The sequence below is a fragment of the Scyliorhinus torazame genome, chromosome X (assembly GCF_047496885.1).
Source record: "Scyliorhinus torazame isolate Kashiwa2021f chromosome X, sScyTor2.1, whole genome shotgun sequence".
Taxonomy (NCBI): Eukaryota; Metazoa; Chordata; class Chondrichthyes; order Carcharhiniformes; family Scyliorhinidae; genus Scyliorhinus; species Scyliorhinus torazame.
The window spans coordinates 37,055,329-37,078,385 of NC_092738.1; the positions used below are offsets into that span (position 1 = coordinate 37,055,329).

Here is a 23,057-nt window from a genome sequence, read left to right on the forward strand (position 1 = left end):
GATTGCCGAGTGACGGATGGATTGCAGAGTGACGGATGGATTGCAGAGTGACGGATGGATTGCAGAGTGACGGATGGATTGCAGAGTGACGGATGGATTGCAGAGTGACGGATGGATTGCAGAGTGACGGATGGATTGCAGAGTGACGGATGGATTGCAGAGTGACGGATGGATTGCAGAGTGACGGATGGATTGCAGAGTGACGGATGGATTGCAGAGTGACGGATGGATTGCAGAGTGACGGATGGATTGCAGAGTGACGGATGGATTGCAGAGTGACGGATGGATTGCAGAGTGACGGATGGATTGCAGAGTGACGGATGGATTGCAGAGTGACGGATAGAGGGCAGAGTCATGGATGGATTCAGAGTCATGGATAGATTGCAGAGTCATGGATAGATTGCAGAGTGATCGATGGATTGCAGAGTGATGGATGGATTGCAGAGTGATGGATGGATTGCAGAGTGATGGATGGATTGCAGAGTGATGGATGGATTCAGAGTGATGGATGGATTGCAGAGTGATGGATAGAGTGCAGAATGATGGATAGAGTGCAGAATGATGGATAGAGTGCAGAATGATGGATAGAGTGCAGAATGATGGATAGAGTGCAGAATGATGGATAGAGTGCAGAATGATGGATAGAGTGCAGAATGATGGATAGAGTGCAGAATGATGGATAGAGTGCAGAATGATGGATGGATTGCAGAGTGATGGATAGAGTGCAGTGTGACGGATGGATTGCAGAGTGACAGATGGATTGCAGAGTGACAGATGGATTGCAGAGTGACGGATGGATTGCAGAATGATGGATAGAGGGCAGAGTGATGGATGGATTGCAGAGTGATGGATAGAGTGCAGTGTGACGGATGGATTGCAGAGTGACAGATGGATTGCAGAGTGACAGATGGATTGCAGAGTGACGGATGGATTGCAGAATGATGGATAGAGGGCAGAGTGATGGATGGATTCAGAGTGATGGATAGATTGCAGAGTGATCGATAGAGTGCAGAGTGATAGATGGATTGTACAGTGATGGATAGAGCGCAGAGTCATGGATAGATTCAGAGTGATGGATGGATTGCAGAGTGATGGATAGATTGCAGAGTGATCGATAGAGTGCAGAGTGATAGATGGATTGTACAGTGATGGATAGAGGGCAGAGTCAAGGATAGTCAAGGTGGGGTTACTGGTTTATGGGGATAGGGTGGAGGTGTGGGCTTGGGTAGGGTGCTCTTTCAAAGAGCCAGTGCAGACTCGATGGGCTGAATGGCCTCCTTCTGCTCTGTAAATTCTATGATTCTATGATTCAGAGTGATGGATGGATTGCAGAGTGATGGATGGATTGCAGGGTGATGGATGGATTGCAGAGTGATGGATAGAGTGCAGAGTGATGGATAGAGTGCAGAGTGATGGATAGAGTGCAGAGTGATGGATAGAGTGCAGAGTGATGGATAGAGTGCAGAGTGATGGATAGAGTGCAGAGTGATGGATAGAGTGCAGAGTGATGGATAGAGCGCAGAGTGATGGATAGAGCGCAGAGTGATGGATAGAGCGCAGAGTGATGGATAGAGCGCAGAGTGATGGATGGATTTCAGAGTGATTGATAGAGGACAGAGTGATGGATGCATTGCAGAGTAATGGATGGATTGCAGAGTTATGGATGGATTCCACAGTGATGAATGGATTGCAGAGTTATGGATGGATTGCAGAGTAATGGGTGGATTGCAGAGTCATGGAAGGATTGCAGAGTCATGGATGGATCGCAGAGTGATCACATGGAATGATGAAGTACAGTATTGATTGGACATACCTGTTTGATTTTAACTCCCCCATGGTTTTGCCAAATACTTGAGGTACATTTGTTCTGATTGCCCAAAGGATTTGAACCCGTGTCCCACTGATGACTCAGGATATAGACTTCGAGCTTGGATTAACTTTTAACAAAATGGCTGGAGTATAGGAGGTTGGCTAACCCAGTAACTGTGTGAATTATGTGTATATAAAGCACAAAGAACAATACAGCACAGGAACAGGCCATTCGGCCCTCCAAGCCTGTACCGGCCATGATACCAGCCTTGGCCAAACCCCTCAGCACTTCCTTGTGCCGTATCCCTCTATACCCGTCCTGTCCATGTATTTGTCAAGATGCCTTTTGAACGCCGTTAATGTATCTGCTTCCACAACCTCCCCTGGCAACGCGTTCCAGGCACTCACCACCCTCTGTGTAAAAAACCTGCCTCGCACACCTCCTCAAAACATTCCAAGCAATATTCCAAGTGGGGCCTTACCAAGGTTCTATCCAACTGCAGCCTGACTTGCCAGTTTTTATACTCGATGCCCCGTCCAATGAAGGCGAGCATTCCGTCTGCTTTCTTGACTACCTTGTCCACTTGTGTTGCCACTTTCAAAGATCTGTGGACCTGCACGCCCAGATCTCTCTGACTTTCTATATTCCTGAGAGTTTTGCCATTTCCGGTATATTTCCCCTCTATGTTAGACCTACCAAAATGCATTACCTCACATTTGTCCGGATTAAACTCCATTTGCCATTTCTCTGCCCAAGTCTCCAACCTATCTATGTCCTGCTGCATCTTCTGACAATCCTCAACACTATCTTTTTTTTTTTTATATAAATGTTTTATTGAAATTTTTTTCCCAAACAACAATTTTTCCCCTCTTACAAAGCAAACGCAACAATAACAATACAGAAATTTTAAACAATACACAAGTAACAAAACCCCTTTATCTTTGACCTAAACTAAACCCCCCCTCCGCCCCCCCCCTCCCCCTGGGTTGCTGCTGCTGGTCATCTGTCTTCCCTCTAACGTTCCCCTAGGTAGTCGAGAAATGGCTGCCACCGCCTGGTGAACCCTTGAGCCGATCCTCTCAGGGCAAACTTTATCTGCTCCAGTTTAATGAACCCCGCCATATCATTTACCCAGGCCTCCAGTCCGGGGGGTTTCGCCTCCTTCCACATGAGTAGGATCCTGCGCCGGGCTACTAGGGACGCAAAGGCCACAACGTCGGCCTCTTTCGCCTCCTGCACTCCCGGCTCTTCCGCAACTCCAAATAGAGCTAACCCCCAGCCTGGTTTGACCCGGGCCTTCACCACCCGCGAAATCACTCCCGTCACTCCCTTCCAATACCCTTCCAGTGCCGGGCACGCCCAAAACATATGTGCGTGGTTTGCCGGGCTCCCGCCACACCTCCCACATTTGTCCTCCACTCCAAAGAACCTGCTCAATCTTGCTCCCGTTATGTGTGCTCTATGTAGCACCTTAAATTGAATCAGGCTAAGCCTGGCGCATGAGGAAGAGGAATTTACCCTGCTTAGGGCATCAGCCCACATACCCTCCTCTATCTCCTCCCCTAGTTCTTCTTCCCACTTTCCTTTTAGTTCGCCCACCGACTCCTCCCCCTCTTCCCTCATCTCTCGGTAAATCTCTGACACCTTGCCCTCTCCGACCCACACCCCTGAAAGCACCCTGTCCTGTATCCCCTGTGTCGGGAGCAATGGAAATTCCCTCACCTGTTGTCTAGTAAATGCCCTCACCTGCATATATCTCAAGAAATTTCCCCGGGGCAACTTATACTTTTCCTCCAATGCTCCCAAGCTCGCAAAAGTCCCATCTATAAATAAATCTCCCACCCTCCTAATTCCCAACTGGAACCAGCTCTGAAATCCTCCATCCATTCTTCCTGGGGCGAACCTATGGTTGTTCCTGATTGGGGACCCCACCAGGGCTCCCCGCACCCCTCTCTGTCGCCTCCACTGTCCCCAGATATTCAATGTTGCCGCCACCACCGGGTTCGTGGTAAACTTTTTAGGTGAGATCGGTAGCGGCGCCGTCACCAGCGCCTCTAAACTCGTCCCTTTACAGGACTTTCTCTCCAGTCTTTCCCACGCCGCTCCCTCACCCTCCATCATCCATTTACGTATCATTGCCACATTGGCAGCCCAATAGTAATCGCCCAAGTTCGGTAGTGCCAATCCTCCTCTGTCCCTACTACGCTGAAGGAACCCCCTCCTTACTCTCGGAACTTTCCCTGCCCACACGAAGCTCGTGATGCTCCTGTCTATTTTATTAAAAAAGGTCTTAGTGATTAGTATAGGGAGACATTGAAATACAAATAAGAACCTCGGGAGGACCATCATCTTAATTGCTTGCACCCTGCCCGCCAGCGATAGAGGCTGCATGTCCCACCTCTTGAAGTCCTCCTCCATTTGTTCTACCAACCGTGTCAGATTAAGTCTGTGCAAGGCTCCCCAGCTCCTAGCGATCTGAATCCCCAGGTATCGGAAGTTTCTTTCCACTTTCCTTAGAGGCAAGCCTTCTATCTCTCTACTCTGGTCCCCTGGATGTATCACAAATAATTCACTCTTTCCCATGTTTAGCCTATACCCCGAGAAATCCCCGAACCCCCTCAAAATTCGCATAACCTCTATCATTCCCCCCGCTGGGTCCGACACGTATAACAATAGGTCATCCGCATATAACGAGACTCGGTGTTCTTCTCCCCCTCTAATCACCCCTCTCCATTTCCTGGAGTCTCTCAACGCCATGGCCAGAGGTTCAATTGCCAACGCGAACAACAATGGAGACAGCGGGCATCCCTGTCTTGTTCCCCTATATAGTCGGAAATACTCCGATCTATGTCGACCTGTAACTACGCTTGCCGTTGGAGCCCCATAAAGAAGTCTAACCCAGCTAATAAACCCGTTCCCAAACCCAAACCTCCTTAACACTTCCCATAAATACTCCCACTCCACCCTATCAAATGCCTTCTCTGCGTCCATTGCCGCCACTATCTCTGCCTCCCCCTCCACTGGGGGCATCATTATCACCCCTAATAGTCGTCGCACGTTAACATTCAGTTGTCTCCCTTTTACGAACCCTGTCTGATCTTCGTGCACCACCCCCGGGACACAGTCCTCTATCCTCGATGCCAGTACCTTTGCCAACAATTTGGCGTCCACGTTCAACAATGAAATGGGTCTATAGGACCCGCACTGCAACGGATCTTTATCCCTCTTCAAAATTAACGATATCGTCGCCTCCGACATCGTCGGGGGTAGAGTCCCCCCTTTCCTGGCCTCATTGAACGTCCTCACCATCAACGGGGCCAACAAGTCCACATATTTTCTGTAATACTCCACCGGGAACCCGTCTGGTCCTGGGGCCTTCCCTGCTTGCATGCTTCCCAGTCCCTTAATAACCTCGTCCACCCCAATCGGTGCCCCCAGGCCTACCACCCCCCGCTCCTCCACTTTCGGGAACCTCAATTGGTCCAGGAACTGCCGCATCCCCTCCTCTCCCTCTGGGGGTTGAGACCTATACAGTTCCTCATAGAAGGTCTTGAACACCTCATTTATCTTTCCTGCCCTTCGCACCGTGTCTCCCCTTTCGTCTCTAATTCCTCCTATTTCCCTCGTTGCTGCCCTCTTTCTCCTCAACACTATCTGCCGCTCCACCAACCTTGGTGTCATCTGCGAAGTTACTAATCAGACCGGCAACATTTTCCTCCAAATCATTTATGTACACCACAAATCACAGAGGCCCCAGCACTGATCCCTGCGGAACACCACTAGTCACAACCTTCCATTCCGAAAAGCACCCTTCCATTGCTACTCTCTGCCTTCTATGGCTTAGCCAGTTCTGTATCCACCTTGCCAGCTCACCCCTGATCCCGTGTGACTTCACCTTTTGTCACACGGGTATAGCGACCTGAGCGACAAGAAAGGGTGTTTCCAATCGAATTTAGTTGGTGGGAAGTGAGCCAGGTGATTGTATGTGTGAGGGGACAGTGGCAGAATGACATCCACCTATTCTTGCTCATGAATTTGCTTTGTTTGGCCCCTTGTTCCGCACTGTAACCAATCACTGTTTGTCGATGTACCATTTGTCAATGTTCTCCGCAGAAAAAATACTTTTCACTGTACTTTGGTACATGTGATAATAAATCAAATCAAATCAGATCATTCTCTCTTGAAGGTGAAATGAATGGCGATGCGCGGAGAGGGTTTGCTGACGCTCGGCCCATTCTCCACCCGGAACCTCTTGATCTGCAGGACTGTGAAATTTCTCTTCTTCGCCCACAGGTTCTCGGTTGCCTCTTGTATTGTTACTTCATCCTGGTCAGGCTGTGCATCCCAGTGTTCACCAATATGAGCAAGCAGCCGTTGAGCACCAAGACGCTTGTCCTGTCGATATTCAATGCAACGTTACCAGGTACGAGTGGTGGGAAGCTATGGGTCTGTTTAGATTGACCAGGCGAAAGAGCAGCTTTAGCAGGAGTTCCAAATGTCTCCAGCACTTTATCAGTATCACTCTTGAAAAGTTTGGCTGGAATATTTAGAAGATGGTCCCTTGTCCTCGACTCCCCATTTAACAGAAATTGCTCCTTCCAATCTACCCTGCCTGTCCCCGACAATATGTTCAAAGCTTTGGCGAAATTACCACCTACGTTCGGAGTTCCGAGCAATACAACATGGGTTTGTGTAACCTCTCCTCGTAGTTTAACCCTCGCAGGCCCAGGATCACTCTGGTCAATCTATGCCGCACTCCCTCCAAAGCTCAATAGGTCGTACTTGCGGTGGTGATGGCCAGAGCTGTTCACAGTGACTCCTGGTGTGATCGCAGAAGGGCTGAAGCTCTCCTTCCAGCCCCTTGTATTCTAGTCCTCTCGTTGGAGAGTTCAGCACTCTGTGACATTTTGATGATTTGTGTACCTGGACCCGCATGTCTCTTTGTTCCTCCACTGTTTCGAGTTTATCACCATTTAGAAAATACCCTGTACTCTCCTTTTTCGGTCCTAAGTGGATTACCTCTCACCGTCCCACATTCCAATCCATTTGCCAGTTTTGCTTCTCCACTTTAATCTATCAATACCTCTTTGTAGTTTCACAATGCTAACTAAATTGTGCACAATGCCACTTATCTATATTGGATATGTGACTTTCTATCCCAACATCAAAGTTGTTAATCTGTTCAAAGATGTGCAGGTTAGGTGGATTGGCCATGATAAATTGTCCCTTAGTGTCCAAAGATGTGCAGGTTAGGTGGATTGGCCGTGATAAATTGCCCCTTAGTGTCCAAAGATGTGCGGGATAGGTGGATTGGCCATGTTAAATTGTCCCTTAGTGTCCAAAGATGTGCAGGTTAGGTGGATTGGCCATGATAAATTGTCCCTTAGTGTCCAAAGATGTGCAGGTTAGGTGGATTGGCCGTGCTAAATTGCCCCTTAGTGTCCAAAGATGTGCAGGTTAGGTGGATTGGCCGTGCTAAATTGCCCCTTAGTGTCCAAAGATGTGCAGGTTAGGTGGATTGGCCATGTTAAATTGTCCCTTAGTCTCCAAAGATGTGCAGGTTAGGTGGATTGGCCATGTTAAATTGTCCCTCAGTGTCCAAAGATGTGCAGGTTAGGTGGATTGGCCATGTTAAATTGTCCCTTAGTGTCCAAAGATGTGCATGTTAGGTGGATTGGCCGTGCTAAATTGTCCCTTAATGTCCAAAGATGTGCAGGTTAGGTGGATTGGCAGTGATAAATTGCCCTTTAGTGTCCAAAGATGTGCAGGTTAGGTGGATTGGCATGTTAAATTGTCCCTTAGTGTCCAAAGATGTGCAGGTTAGGTGGATTGGCCATGTTAAATTGTCCATTAGTGTCCAAAGATGTGCAGGTTAGGTGGATTGGCCGTGATAAATTGTCCCTTAGTGTCCAAAGATGTGCAGGTTAGGTGGATTGGCCATGCTAAATTGTCCCTTAGTGTCCAAAGATGTACAGGTTAGGTGGATTGACCGTGTTAAATTGTCCCTTAGTGTCCACAGATGTGCAGGTTAGGTGGATTGGCCATGTTAAATTGTCCCTTAGTGTCCAAAGATGTACAGGTTAGGTGGATTGGCCATGCTAAATTGTCCCTTAGTGTCCAAAGATGTGCAGGTTAGGTGGATTGGCCATGCTAAATTGTCCCTTAGTGTCCAAAGATGTGCAGGTTAGGTGGATTGGCCATGTTAAATTGTCCCTTAGTGTCCAAAGATGTGCAGGTTAGGTGGATTGGCCATGTTAAATTGTCCCTTAGTGTCCAAAGATGTGCGGGTTAGGTGGATTGGCCATGTTAAATTGTCCCTTAGTGTCCAAAGATGTGCGGGTTAGGTGGATTGGCCATGTTAAATTGTCCCTTAGTGTCCAAAGATGTGCAGGTTAGGTGGATTGGCCAGGATAAATTGTCCCTTAGTGTCCAAAGATGTACAGGTTAGGTGGATTGGCCATGTTAAATTGTCCCTTAGTGTCCAAAGATGTGCAGGTTAGGTGGATTGGCCATGATAAATTGTCCCTTAGTGTCCAAAGATGTACAGGTTAGGTGGATTGGCCATGTTAAATTGTCCCTTAGTGTCCAAAGATGTGCAGGTTAGGTGGATTGGCCAGGATAAATTGTCCCTTAGTGTCCAAAGATGTACAGGTTAGGTGGATTGGCCATGTTAAATTGTCCCTTAGTGTCCAAAGATGTGCACAGGTTAGATGGATTGGCCAGGATAAATTGTCCCTTAGTGTCCAAAGATGTGCAGGTTAGGCGGATTGGCCATGTTAAATTGTCCCTTAGTGTCCAAAGATGTGCAGGTTAGGTGGATTGGCCATGTTAAATTGTCCCTTAGTGTCCAAAGACGTGCAGGTTAGGTTATTGCATAGAATTTACAGAGCAGAAGGAGGCCATTCGGCTCAAGGATGAACCGGCTCTTGGAAAGAGCACCCTACCCATGCCCACACCCCACCCTCCCCAACCTTTTTGAACACGAATTTAGCATGACATCATCTTGCCAAGTTGAAACACAATGGGCTGGATTCTCCAATTCGGGGGCTGTGTTCCCACGCTGGCGTGGGAACAGTGGTATTTTACACCAGAAAAGAGGGTGTAAAATGCCCACTCATTCCCCGTTTTGCTGGCGGCTAGCATGCCGGCAGCGTAGAGCGCCCGGAGAATTGCCATGTCCGTGACTGCGCATGCGCATGGTGGCGGCCTGCAGCGTCCACGTCGTGCTTCATGGCGGCGGCCGCTCACGAACCCGGCCTGCGAAATAGAGCCCCCCTTTGGCAGGCTCGCACGCCCCTGACCAACCCCCCACAGAGACCCGAGCCCCTAATGCAGTTCCCCCCGCCAGCGAATCGCCCCTCCCCCGACTGTGGCGGCGCTAGACAGAGTTTGCAGCCACCATGCTGAGTGCCCGACGGGTGAGACCAGGAAAGACCCACGGCGTCGGGAACTCGGCCGGTTGGGGGTGGAGCATCGGGGGATGGGCCTCAGGCAACGTCTTGAGGCCGTCGATATGTGGCGCGGTGTAGTCTCCAACTACGCCGCTTTGGAGGGGGCGGACGATCGCGCGGAAGGAGGTAGGCCCCCTACAAATCGCGGGCGCCCGCCAATCGGTAGCCCCCCGATCACGGGCCTGGACGCAGTGGAGGCCCCTCCTGGAGTCAGATCCCCCCGCACCCGCCACCAGGACGTTCGCCGCGGCCGCGGGTCCGAGCTCCCGACGGGTGGTACCATATGCCCCCGATTTGGTTGGGAACTGTGATTCTCTGGCCGATCGCTGAACGGGATTTCAGCATCGGTGACCAGAGAATCCAACCTAATATATCTAACCAACTCCACTGGGAATCCCCTTAATCCAAAAAAAACTCCATTAGCCCAAGCTTTTACGATGCTTTAATTGCGCCTCTGGCTCTCAAAACCTTTCAAACCAGGATTCTTTAAAAACATTGCTGCAGCAGTCAAACACACTTTATCCCAGGCTCCCTTACTGCATCAAATACCTATAATACAATGGCCGGGATTCTCCAAAATCACGGCCAAGTATTGACGCCAATGTAAACATCGGAGTGGTGCACGCCAGTGTCAACGGGCCTCCTGGCCCAGCGATTCAGCGGTCCTCAGGGGGCCAGCATGGTGCTGCCGTGCTGCTCGCAGCGTCGGTGCCAAAAGCAGCCCTGCACTGCCGGCGCGGATCCTCACATGCGCGCGAGGGCTGTCTCTGCGCCGACGCCGAGCAATGTGGCGGAGACCTACAGCAGGCCCGCGCGGAAGGAGGTAGGCCCCCTACAAATCGCGGGCGCCCGCCAATCGGTAGCCCCCCGATCACGGACCTGGACACAGTGGAGGCCCCCCCCTGGAGTCAGATCCCCCCGCACCCCCCACCAGGACGTTCGCCGCGGCCGCGGGTCCGAGCTCCCGACGGGTGGTACCATATGTGAACCACGCCGGCGGAAATTTGGCTGGTCGCCCGCTGAGAATCGCCGCGGGAGCTACTTTCAGCGGCCCCCGACTGGTGACGCATCAACCGCGCGGGCGCGATGAATTTCCCGCGTCACCGGCGATTCTCCGACACGGCGCGGGTTCAGAGAATCCCGTCCAATATATCTGAAATTCCTATATTCATCACAGGCCCACTTCTATCCTTGTCATGTCTGCTTGGCCGTATGTGGGGTGGGTGTTGCGAGAGGCTTAGGGTGAGGCCTCCAAATCCTAAGGTTTTGCCCTCACAGGCTGTTGGTAGGGCAACGATTCAGCTTGCCCTAGCCAGGAGGTGAGGCTCACTTCAGCTGCACCGTTGGAGGTGCCCTTTCCAGTTGAGATGTTACAACGAAGCCCCCAGCTGCCCTCATGGGTGGATATTAAAGATCCCACGGCCCTTCTTTAAAGATTAGGGGAGTTCTCCCCAGTGACCTGTTGAAGGGTCAGTTTGAGAGGACACAAGTTCAAGGTGAGGGGCAGGAGGTTTGGGGGGATTTAACCTTTTTCCCCAGAGGGCGGTGAGGGTCTGGAACGCACGGCCTGGGAGGGTGGGAGAGGCGGGATGCCTCACATCCTTTAAAACGTACCTGGATGAGCACTTGGCACGTCACAGCATTCAAGGCTATGGACCAAGTGCTGGCCAATGGGGTTAGGTGGGCAGCTCAGGTGTTTTCCATGTGTCAGTGCAGACTTGATGGGCAGAAGGGTCTCTTCTGTGCTGTGTGATTCTGTCCTGGCCAATATTTATTCCTCAACCAACATAATAAAACAGATTATCGGATCGTTATCACTCTCCTATTTGCAAAATCTTCCAGTGTGCAAATTGGCTGCCATTTCCCACATTTCAACAGTGACTACAAAACGTACTTCATTGACCGTAAAGCACCTGTCCAGTGGTCCTGTAAGACACTATATGAAGTAAATCTTTCTTTTTATTACTTTTCTCAATGCCCTTTTATAACAGGGGTCCATGGCTTCTGTTTATTAATGTTCTTGGGTGGGTGAGGTCCCTGGTATTCTCTCCTGAACTGGCACTTTTCCAAGTGTGTGGCATGTGGTGTAGGTAGGAACTGGGGATGTGCCTGGTGGTGTGGGCACCTGCCTGGGTTACTTGAATTGGGGAACTCACCAAAACCTTACCATAAAGGTGGACTCCAGTCTTGACTACCCGGATACCGGTAGTTCCACTGTCTGTTGTTAAATAACGTCCCCCTGGACCTGCTGCATCATGGGAGTTAGAGCATTTTAGAATTTGAATCACTGAGAACGAAGGGTTTAAAAAATTTATGGGATCTGGGCGTCGCTGGTTAGGCCAACATTTATTGCCCATCCCTAATTGTCCCTCGAGAAGGTGGGGGTGAGCCGCCATCTTGAACCGCTGCAGTCCATGTGGTGTGGGTACACCCACTGTGCTGTTAGGGAGGGAGTTCCAGGATGTTGCCCCAGCGACAGTGAAGGAACGGCGATATATTTCCAAGTCAGGATGGTGAGTGACTTGGAGGGGAACCTCCAGGTGGTGGGACTCCCAGGTATCTGCTGCTCTTGTCCTTCTAGATGGTAGTGGTCGTGGGTTTGGAAGGTGCTGCCTAAGGAGCCTTGGTGAGTTACTGCAGTGCATCTTGTAGATGGTACACACGGCTGCCACTGTGTGTCGGTGGTGGAGGGAGTGAATGTTTGTGGAAGGGGAGCAATCAAGTGGCTGCTTTGTCCTGGATGGTGTTGGGCTTCTTGAGTGTTGTTGGAGCTGCACTCATCCAGGCAAGTGGAGAGTATTCCATCACATTCCTGACTTGTGCCTTGTAGATGGTGGACAGGCTTTGGGGAGTCAGGAGGTGAGTTACTCCCAGCAGGATTCCCAGCCTCTGACCTGCTCTGGTAGCCACAGTATTAATGTGTCTGGGTCCAGTTCAGTTTGTGGTCAATGGTAACCCCCAGGATGTGGATAGCTCTGGTATCTGAAGCAAGTTTTGTCAAGTTGTCAAGTATTCCAGCCTCTGAGATCTCAGCCGCAATAACATGTGCGATATTTTACCTCATGTTAGTCAGGTGACATATCGCTTCAGTAAATTTGCTGTATTTTGAAAAGAGAGAAAGATTTGAATTTCTGTCGTGCTTTTCACAACCTCGGGATATCTCGCGCCTGCGTTATTTGAATTTAATTACAGAGCTCGGAAATGGCGGGTTGCTGGGCAGGCTGATGACTGACCTGATTTGATCTCTCCTCCAGGTACCTTCCTGCTTCTACTGACTTTCTTTGCCTTCCTCCATTGCTGGCTCAACGCCTTTGCTGAGATGCTACGTTTCGGGGACAGAATGTTCTACAAGGTAACGGGGCTAAAAATAAAAGATGGCTGCTAGGTCACATGACCGAGGGCAGTGGTCAATGTCCTGTGAGGGGTGGGGGGAGGGGGCAGGGGAGAAAGATATAAAGTGAAGGGAAGAAGCCAGAGGTTATGTCCAGATTGATTCTGGTGTGCACCAAATTGAAAAATGTCTTCATGAGATGTGGGCCTCACTGGCTAGGCCAGCATTTATTGCCCGTCCCTAATTGCCCCTTGAGAAGGTGGTGGTGAGCCGCCGTCTTGAACCGCTGCAGTCCCTGTGGTGTAGGTACACCCACTGTGCTGTTAGGGAGGGAGTTCCAGGATGTTGCCCCAGCGACAGTGAAGGAACGGCCGATATATTTCCCAGTCAGGGTGGTGAGTGACTTGGAGGGGAACCTGCAGATGTACCAGTAGATCCTGTATACCAACAAATCCTGTGTACTGGCTGATATGGTATACCAGTAGATCATGTGTATGAAAAATCCTGTATACTAGCAGATTGGGTATACCAGCAGATTGTGTGTACCGATAGATTGTGTATACTGGTGGATCGTGTATACCGGCGGATCGTGTATACCGGCAGATTGTGTATACCGGCAGATCGTATATACAGGCAGATCCTGTACAGTGACAGATCTGGTATACCAGTAGGTCACGTATATGAAAAATCCTGTATACTAGCAGATCTGGTGTACTAGTAGATCCAATATACCAGTCAATCCAGCATTCCATGGCTTTCAACTCCCAGCTTTACCAGTGATCAAATTGAATCCATTCACCTCCTCGTGTTCAAAGCAGAAATGTGAATCTTGACGCCTTGCTCCACCTCTGTTCCATTGCCAGATTGTATTCTTCCACCTTGGCAATGTTGCTCCTTTTTCAACCTGGCTGTGCCCGTCACTGAAATGCCAGTCTAGCTCGGAGATCCGGTTCCCTCCTCAATTGACTTCCATCCTCTGCACCCTATTGGAAATGGGGTCGCTTTGCCCTTGCCCCAACTCGTCTTCCATCATTGCCAAGTTTCCCCAAGACCGTAAGAAATCACTGGGCAATATTTTTCCCCCCAGGTTCAATATATACTCTACTCCCAACCATGGTGAGGGAGATCCAGCATATTCACACACGATGCTTCTCCAATACCTCTCTTCTTCATGTTCCTCTCACTCTTCAGTGGAACTCTTTGTTGTCACCTCTTCCAGCTATCAGGCCAATAATTAACAGCTTTCCCCTCTTGCCATCTCCCACTGTGTGGCAGAGGTCAGCGGCACACATTGAAGTTGGTGATCAATGTAATCTCTCCGGTGGTTTGAGGAAGACGCGTTTTGATAAGGACATTCCCTCAGCAGCTGTATCCCCGGTAATGAATTCTCTTTTTTTGTGCTCCAGGATTGGTGGAATTCAACCTCCTTCGCTAACTACTACAGGACCTGGAATGTAGTGGTCCACGATTGGCTTTACTGCTACACATACAGTGATTTCCTGCGGGTAAGAAGACCACACCAGCACATCCAGCTGCCCCTCGGAGCAACAGAGAGCCACAAACAGAACACAAACCTCAATACACTGTGATTCAGATTCAAATGAAATGAAATGAAATGAAAATCGCTTATTGTCACAAGTAGGCTTCAAATGAAGTTACTGTGAAAAGCCCCTAGTCGCCACATTCCGGCGCCTGTTCGGGGAGGCTGGTACGGGAATTGAACCGTGCTGCTGGCCTGCCTTGGTCTGCTTTCAAAGCCAGCGATTTAGCCCTGTGCGAAACCAGCCCCTGATTCACACACCCACACTAATTCACACCCACCTCCACCGATTCACACCCACCCACACCGATTCACACCCACCCACACCGATTCACACACACCCACACTGATTCACACACACCTACACCGATTCACACCCACCCACACCGATTCACACCCACCCACACCGATTCACACACACCCACACTGATTCACACCCACCTACACCGATTCACACCCACCCACACCGATTCACACCCACCCACACCGATTCACACCCACCCACACTGATTCACACCCACACCGATTCACACCCACACCGATTCACACCCACACCGATTCACACCCACACACACCGATTCACACCTACCCACACCGATTCACGCCCACGCACACCGATTCACACACACACCGATTCACACCCACCCACACCGATTCACACCCATCCACACCGATTCACACCCACCCACACCGATTCACACCCACCCACACCGATTCACACACACCCACACCGATTCACACCCACACCGATTCACACCCACCCACACCAATTCACACACACGATTCACACCCACCCACACCGATTCACACCCATCCACACCGATTCACACCCACCCACACCGATTCACACCCACCCACACCGATTCACACACACACCGATTCACACCCACCCACACTGATTCACACACACACCGATTCACACCCACCCACACCGATTCACACACACCCACACCGATTCACACCCACACCGATTCACACCCACCCACACCGATTCACACACACGATTCACATCCACCCACACCGATTCACACCCACCCACACCGATTCACACCCACCCACACCGATTCACACCCACAGCGATTCACACCCACCCACACCGATTCACACACACACCGATTCACACCCACCCACACCGATTCACACACACACACACCGATTCACACACACACACACCGATTCACACCCGCACACACCGATTCACACACACACACCGATTCACACCCACCCACACCGATTCACACACACACACACCGATTCACGCACACACACACCGATTCACACCCACCCACACCGATTCACACCCACACCGATTCACACCCACCCACACCGATTCACACACACACCGATTCACACCCACCCACACCGATTCACACACACACACACCGATTCACACACACACCGATTCACACACACACACACCGATTCACACCCGCACACACCGATTCACACACACACACCGATTCACACCCACCCACACCGATTCACACACACACACATACACCGATTCACGTACACACACACCGATTCACACCCACACACACCGATTCACACACACACCGATTCACACACACACACCGATTCACACCCACCCACACCGATTCACACCCACCCACACCAATTCACACACACACACACCGATTCACACCCACCCACACCGATTCACGCACACACACACCGATTCACACCCACCCACACCGATTCACACACACACCAATTCACGCACACACCGATTCACGCACACACCGATTCACGCACACACCGATTCACACCCACCCACACCGATTCACACACACACACCGATTCACACCCACCCACACCGATTCACACCCACACACACCGATTCACGCACGCACACACCGATTCACGCACACACCGATTCGCGCACACACCGATTCACGCACACACCGATTCACACACACAAACACACACTGATTCACACGCACACACACCAATTCACACACACCCACACCGATTCTCACACACACTGATTCACACACACACCGATTCACGCACACACCGATTCACACACACACCGATTCACACCCACCCACACCGATTCACACACACACACACACTGACTCACACACTCACACACCGGTTCACGCACACACCGATTCACGCACACACCGATTCACGCACACACCGATTCACACACACACCAATTCACGCACACACCGATACACACACACACACACACACACACACACTGATTCACACACGCACACACCGATTCACGCACACACCGATTCACGCACAAACACACACACTGATTCACAGATGCACACACCGATTCACGCACACACCGATTCATGCACACACCGATTCACACCCACCCACACCGATTCACACACACACACACTGATTCACACACACACACACACCGATTCATGCACACACTGATTCACACACACACCGATTAACGCACACACCGATTCACGCACACACCGATTCACGCACACACCGCTTCACACACACACACACTCACTGATTCACACACACACACCGATTCACGCACACACCGATTCACGCACACACCGATTCACGCACACACACACACACACTGATTCACGCACACACCGATTCACACACACACCGATTCTCACACACACACACACCGATCCACACCCACCCACACCAATTCACACACACACACACCGATTCACACCCACCCACACCGATTCACACACAGACACACCAATTCACGCACACACCGATTCACGCACACATCGATTCACGCACACACCGATTCACACCCACCCACACCGATTCTCACACACACCGATTCACACACACACACCGATTCACACCCACCCACACCGATTCTCACACACACACACCGATTCACGCACGCACACACCGATTCACGCACACACCGATTCGCGCACACACCGATTCACGCACACACCGATTCACACACACAAACACACACTGATTCACATGCACACACACCGATTCACACACACCCACACCGATTCATACACACACCGATTCACGCACACACCGATTCACACACACACCGATTCACACCCACCCACACCGATTCACACACACACTGACTCACACATGCACACACCGATTCACGCACACACCGATTCACGCACACACCGATTCACGCACACACACTGATTCACACACGCACACACCGATTCACGCACACACCGATTCACACACACACACACACACGCACACACCGATTCACACACGCACACACCGATTCACGCACACACCGATTCACGCACACACACACACACACACTGATTCACAGACGCACACACCGATTCATCCACACACCGATTCACGCACACACCGATTCACACCCACCCACACCGATTCACACACACACACACACACACACACACACTGATTCACACACACACACACCGATTCATCCACACACCGATTCACGCACACACCGATTCACACCCACCCACACCGATTCACACACACACACACACACTGATTCACACACACACACACACCGATTCACACACACACCGATTCACACACCGATTCACGCACCCACCGATTCACGCACACACCGATTCACGCACACACCGATTCACACACACACACACCGATTCACGCACACACCGATTCACACACACACCGATTCACGCACACACCGATTCTCACACACACACACACACACTGATTCACACGCACACACACACACCAATTCACACACACACACACCAATTCACACGCACCTAGATTCACACACACACACACACACACACACACAGGTTCATACACACCACTTCACACACACAGGACACAGGTGTCGTTTCTAATCCCACCTTCCTGAACCCGATCCCTAACCCTGTATTTTACAGCACTTACATTGCAGATCCAGGTACTGTTTAAAAGAGTTTAGGGTCTCTGACTCCACCACCAACTCGGGCAGCGAATTCCAGACTCCCACTGCCCTCTGCGTAAAAATATTCTTCCTCATGTCCCCTCTACACCTTCTGACTCTTATTATTGGAAGATACGGTTTACATAGCTGGCATCACACTGACATTGAAATTGATATACCACAATGACTTATTTGTGAGCTAGACAGAATGTCTTTTCGGTTTGACATAGCACCCTGCTGGTGGAGAAAAGTGGCTGACTTCACCTCTTCGACTTCACGTTTGAGATACCTTACTCAACCAGGGTAACTTGAGGTCAACATTTTTACCGAAGCTGACAGCTTTATGACCCATTCATGAGTTTGCGTGACACTGAGCGAGCAAATATCTGATCACCTGATCAGGGTATCCGTTCTCCTGCAGGATAGCTTTGGCGCGGCCCTGTTTCAGCGGCAAGCTTGCACGGTGAACATTGGGCCTTGTTTACAGGATTGTCAATAAGGCCAATCTTAAGTACTGTGGTTCCATTGTGTATTGTAACCAAATCGGATTCTGTCCTCACCAGCTACACACGCTGGAACAGAGTGAATGGACAGTGACGTGAAGGCCAGCTGCTGTTGGCGGCTCTCTCGGCCTGAATGTGGCGATTAGTTGTAACTGCGCTGACTGCATTCTGGCTGAGTCAGGCCTTTTAGCCTGGAATCTTCCAGACCCGCGTGGCTCCGTCTCACACTGTTTGAGCTTTTACACACTTACAGCATTTCTAAAGTGGGTGTTTCCACACAATTCAACAAACCGCTGAGCATTGATGTCATTGGCGGGCAGTGTAACACATTCCGTTGCTCCTGTCTTCTTGCAGATATCTGGGCGGAGGTTCCGTGTGGCTGCAATGCTTTCAGTCTTCATTCTGTCGGCAGTTGTTCACGAGTATGTCCTCACACTTTGCCTGGGCTACTTCTACCCGGTTATGTTCTGCCTCTTTGCCATCTTTGGAGGTAAGTGATACACACGGGTTTTCATTGAATCATAGATTTCCGACAGTACAGAAGGAGGCTATTCAGCCCATCGAGTCTGCACCGACCTTCTGAAAGAGTACCCTACCTAGGCCCACGCCCCCACCCTATGCCCCTAACCCTGTCTAAACTGCACATCTTTGGACACTAAGGGGCAATTTATCCCTTTTAATCCTACAACCATTTCTGGAGCAATTAGATAAGAATTGGAGCAAATGCAGGGGCCTTCTTTGTGGATGAATGAACTAAGATGGGCCGAATGGCCACCTTAAATATGCTCTGTGTATTGTGTCTATCACCTTCGTGACAATAAATGTCCTTTTTCCCCCCCCAGTATTTTTCAACTTTGTTTTCAATGACAAGAGAACGAGCCCTGTCTGGAATATTATGATGTGGGTTTTCCTATTCATTGGTCAGGGTATCCAGGTGTGTCTGTACTGCCAGGAATGGTATGCTCAGATCCACTGTCCCATCAGAGAGGTGAGTGTCTGACAACCAATCTCGCCTGTACTCACTCACTCGTACACACACGCTGTCTCTTTCTCACTCTCTCTCTCTGCACGCGCAAGAGTCTCATCCCTCTCACGCGCACACACTCTTACACGCGCTCTCGCTGTCTCTTGTGCGCATGAATCAGTGTGTGTATGAGTGAGTGTCTGTGCGCATGCACATGCATGAAAGTGAGTGACTCTCTCTCAAATGAGCTCACACTCATACACACTCAAATTAGCTTGCATACACACACTCAAACTAGCTCGCATACACCCACTCAAACTAGCTCGCATACACACACTCAAACTAGCTCGCATACACACACTCAAACTAGCTCGCATACACACACTCAAACTAGCTCGCATACACCCACTCAAACTAGCTCGCATACACACACTCAAACTAGCTCGCATACACACACTCAAACTAGCTCGCATACACACACTCAAACTAGCTCGCATACACACACTCAAACTAGCTCGCATACACACACTCAAACTAGCTCGCATACACCCACTCAAGTAGCTTGCATACGCACTCAAACTAGCTCGCATACACAAACTCAAACTAGCTCGCATACACACACTCAAACTAGCTCGCACACACACTCAAATTAGCTTGCATACACATTCAAACTAGCTCGCATACACAAACTCAAACTAGCTCGCATACACACACTCAAACTAGCTCGCACACACACTCAAATTAGCTTGGATACGCACTCAAACTAGCTCGCATACTCAAACTAGCTCACGCACACACACTCAAACTAGCTCGCATACACACACTCAAACTAGCTCGCACACACACTCAAATTAGCTTGCATACGCACTCAAACTAGCTCGCATACACAAACTCAAACTAGCTCACGCACACACACTCAAATTAGCTTGCATACGCACTCAAACTAGCTCGCATACACAAACTCAAACTAGCTCGCATACACAAACTCAAACTAGCTCGCATACACACACTCAAACTAGCTCGCACACCACTCAAATTAGCTTGCATACACACTCAAACTAGCTCGCATACACAAACTCAAACTAGCTCGCATACACACACTCAAACTAGCTCGCACACACACTCAAATTAGCTTGCATACGCACTCAAACTAGCTCGCATACACAAACTCAAACTAGCTCACGCACACACACTCAAACTAGCTCGCATACACAAACTCAAACTAGCTCACGCACACACACTCAAACTAGCTCGCATACACACACTCAAACTAGCTCGCACACACACTCAAATTAGCTTGCATACGCACTCAAACTAGCTCGCATACACAAACTCAAACTAGCTCACGCACACACACTCAAATTAGCTTGCATACGCACTCAAACTAGCTCGCATACACAAACTCAAACTAGCTCGCATACACAAACTCAAACTAGCTCGCATACACACACTCAAACTAGCTCGCACACCACTCAAATTAGCTTGCATACACACTCAAACTAGCTCGCATACACAAACTCAAACTAGCTCGCATACACACACTCAAACTAGCTCTCACACACACTCAAATTAGCTTGCATACGCACTCAAACTAGCTCGCATACACAAACTCAAACTAGCTCACGCACACACACTCAAATTAGCTTGCATACGCACTCAAACTAGCTCGCATACACAAACTCAAACTAGCTAGCATACACACACTCAAACTAGCTCGCACACACACTCAAATTAGCTTGCATACGCACTCAAACTAGCTCGCATACACAAACTCAAACTAGCTCACGCACACACACTCAAACTAGCTCGCATACACACACTCAAACTAGCTCGCATACACACACTCAAACTAGCTCGCGCACACACTCAAACTAGCTCGCATACACACACTCAAACTAGCTTGCGTACACACACTCAAATTAGCTTGCATACACACTCAAACTAGCTCGCATACACACACTCAAACTAGCTCGCACACACACTCAAATTAGCTTGCATACACACTCAAACTAGCTCGCATACACAAACTCAAACTAGCTCGCATACACACACTCAAACTAGCTCGCACACACACTCAAATTAGCTTGCAAATGCACTCAAACTAGCTCGCATACACAAACTCAAACTAGCTCACGCACACACACTCAAACTAGCTCGCATACACACACTCAAACTAGCTTGCGTACACACACTCAAACTAGCTCGCGCACACACATGCGCACCCCTTGGTCCTTGATGTTGAATTTGTTTTCTCCTTTGATTCAGAGAACCTTCTGGGAGCTGGTGACACCACGGTCATGGTCTTGTCGGTTAGAAGCCTAAGGCGGTGCCTGAGCATGCCGTTTACCGTGAAATCTTTGTGTATCACCAATTGGATCAATGTGAGTGAAGAGTGACAGTGTTTCTGTGTGTAATTCTGATTCAGTGAGACTGTGCTGTGTTATTTATGCCAATAAATTACTCGCTTCACCTGCAGCATTTTGCAGTGTCTATTTGTCCGTTTGCTCGGGAGTGGTCCTGGGTCAGCCTGTTTCCTGATTGAACTGCAGGCTGTTTGTTATTAGGAACTAGAAGTATTTGGGAATACTGCTGTTATAGTGGAATGGTACATTCCCTCATCCCGTGAGATATTTTACTTTTCCCAAAAGGCTTTGAAGAAAACTGGGGCTTGAATCTCAAAGCTTTTATTTCAACCATTTGATGATTTTGGAGAAGTAGATTTTTGCGTTGAGCTTTTCAGTTATAAATTCACACTGAAGAAACCGAAAATGCTGGCAATACGCAGCTGGTCCTGCAGCCTATGTGGAGAGAGAAACAGAGTTAACGTTTCAGGGCGATGACCTTCCGTCAGTGAAACAGGCATGAAGAGCGAGCAAGCACCCAAAGTGACAACATCAGCTTTAGTTTGCCTGTTGATGCTTAGGAAAGGACAAAGCAAAGATTTCTGGGGAATGGAGTTTTTAGTCCATAGGACCTTAGAATCCCGACAGTGCAAAAGGAGGCCAATCGGCCCATCGCGTCTGCACCGATCCTCCGAAGAGCACCCTACCCAGGCCCACTCCCGCCCTATCCACGTGCATCGATCCATGGCCAATCCACCTAACCTGCACGTCTTTGGACTGTGGGAGGAAACCGGAGCACCCGGAGGAAACCCACGCAGACACGGGGAGAACGTGCAGACTCCGCACAGACAGTGACCCAAGCCGGAATCGAACCGGGGACCCTGGAGCTGTGAAGCAATTGTGCTACCCACAATGCTACCGTGCTGCCTCTGGGACCCTGGCGCTGTGAAGCAACAGTGCTAACCACTGTGCTACCATGCTGTCGATCATCGATTATAATTCAGAGGTAAAAAATCCCTCCTGCATTCCTGCAGGAGTGGGGTGGCAGGCAAGGAATGTAACGGGGCAAGAAAGCATGGGAATGTCCATTGGGAAGCTTATAAATTAAACTTTTCAACAGAGCATGAGGCACACGTAGAGCATGAAAAGATCCATCTAGACAAGCACGAATGCCAGAGGAGCAGAATCAATAACAGGCAGCAGTGTTCACATCACACATCAGAGACAACACATGACCACCTTGAGGCAGGCTACTGCTAA

The 23,057-nt window shown here is 49.9% G+C and overlaps 1 protein-coding gene across 2 annotated transcripts in view; it reads left to right on the forward strand.

Annotated features, from left to right (window-relative positions):
* LOC140405531 (sterol O-acyltransferase 2-like) overlaps positions 1-21,930 on the forward strand; it is a 172,601-nt gene extending 150,671 nt beyond the window's left edge. For both annotated transcript variants that reach the window (XM_072494088.1, XM_072494087.1), the window contains exons 11-16: positions 6,104-6,233; positions 12,516-12,613; positions 13,999-14,097; positions 18,846-18,981; positions 19,334-19,479; positions 21,721-21,930. In XM_072494088.1, the coding sequence (XP_072350189.1) occupies positions 6,104-6,233; positions 12,516-12,613; positions 13,999-14,097; positions 18,846-18,981; positions 19,334-19,479; positions 21,721-21,777 (666 nt within the window). In that variant the 3' untranslated portion in view covers positions 21,778-21,930. The remainder of the gene's footprint in view (positions 1-6,103; positions 6,234-12,515; positions 12,614-13,998; positions 14,098-18,845; positions 18,982-19,333; positions 19,480-21,720) is intronic.
* The last annotated feature ends 1,127 nt before the right edge of the window (positions 21,931-23,057 follow it).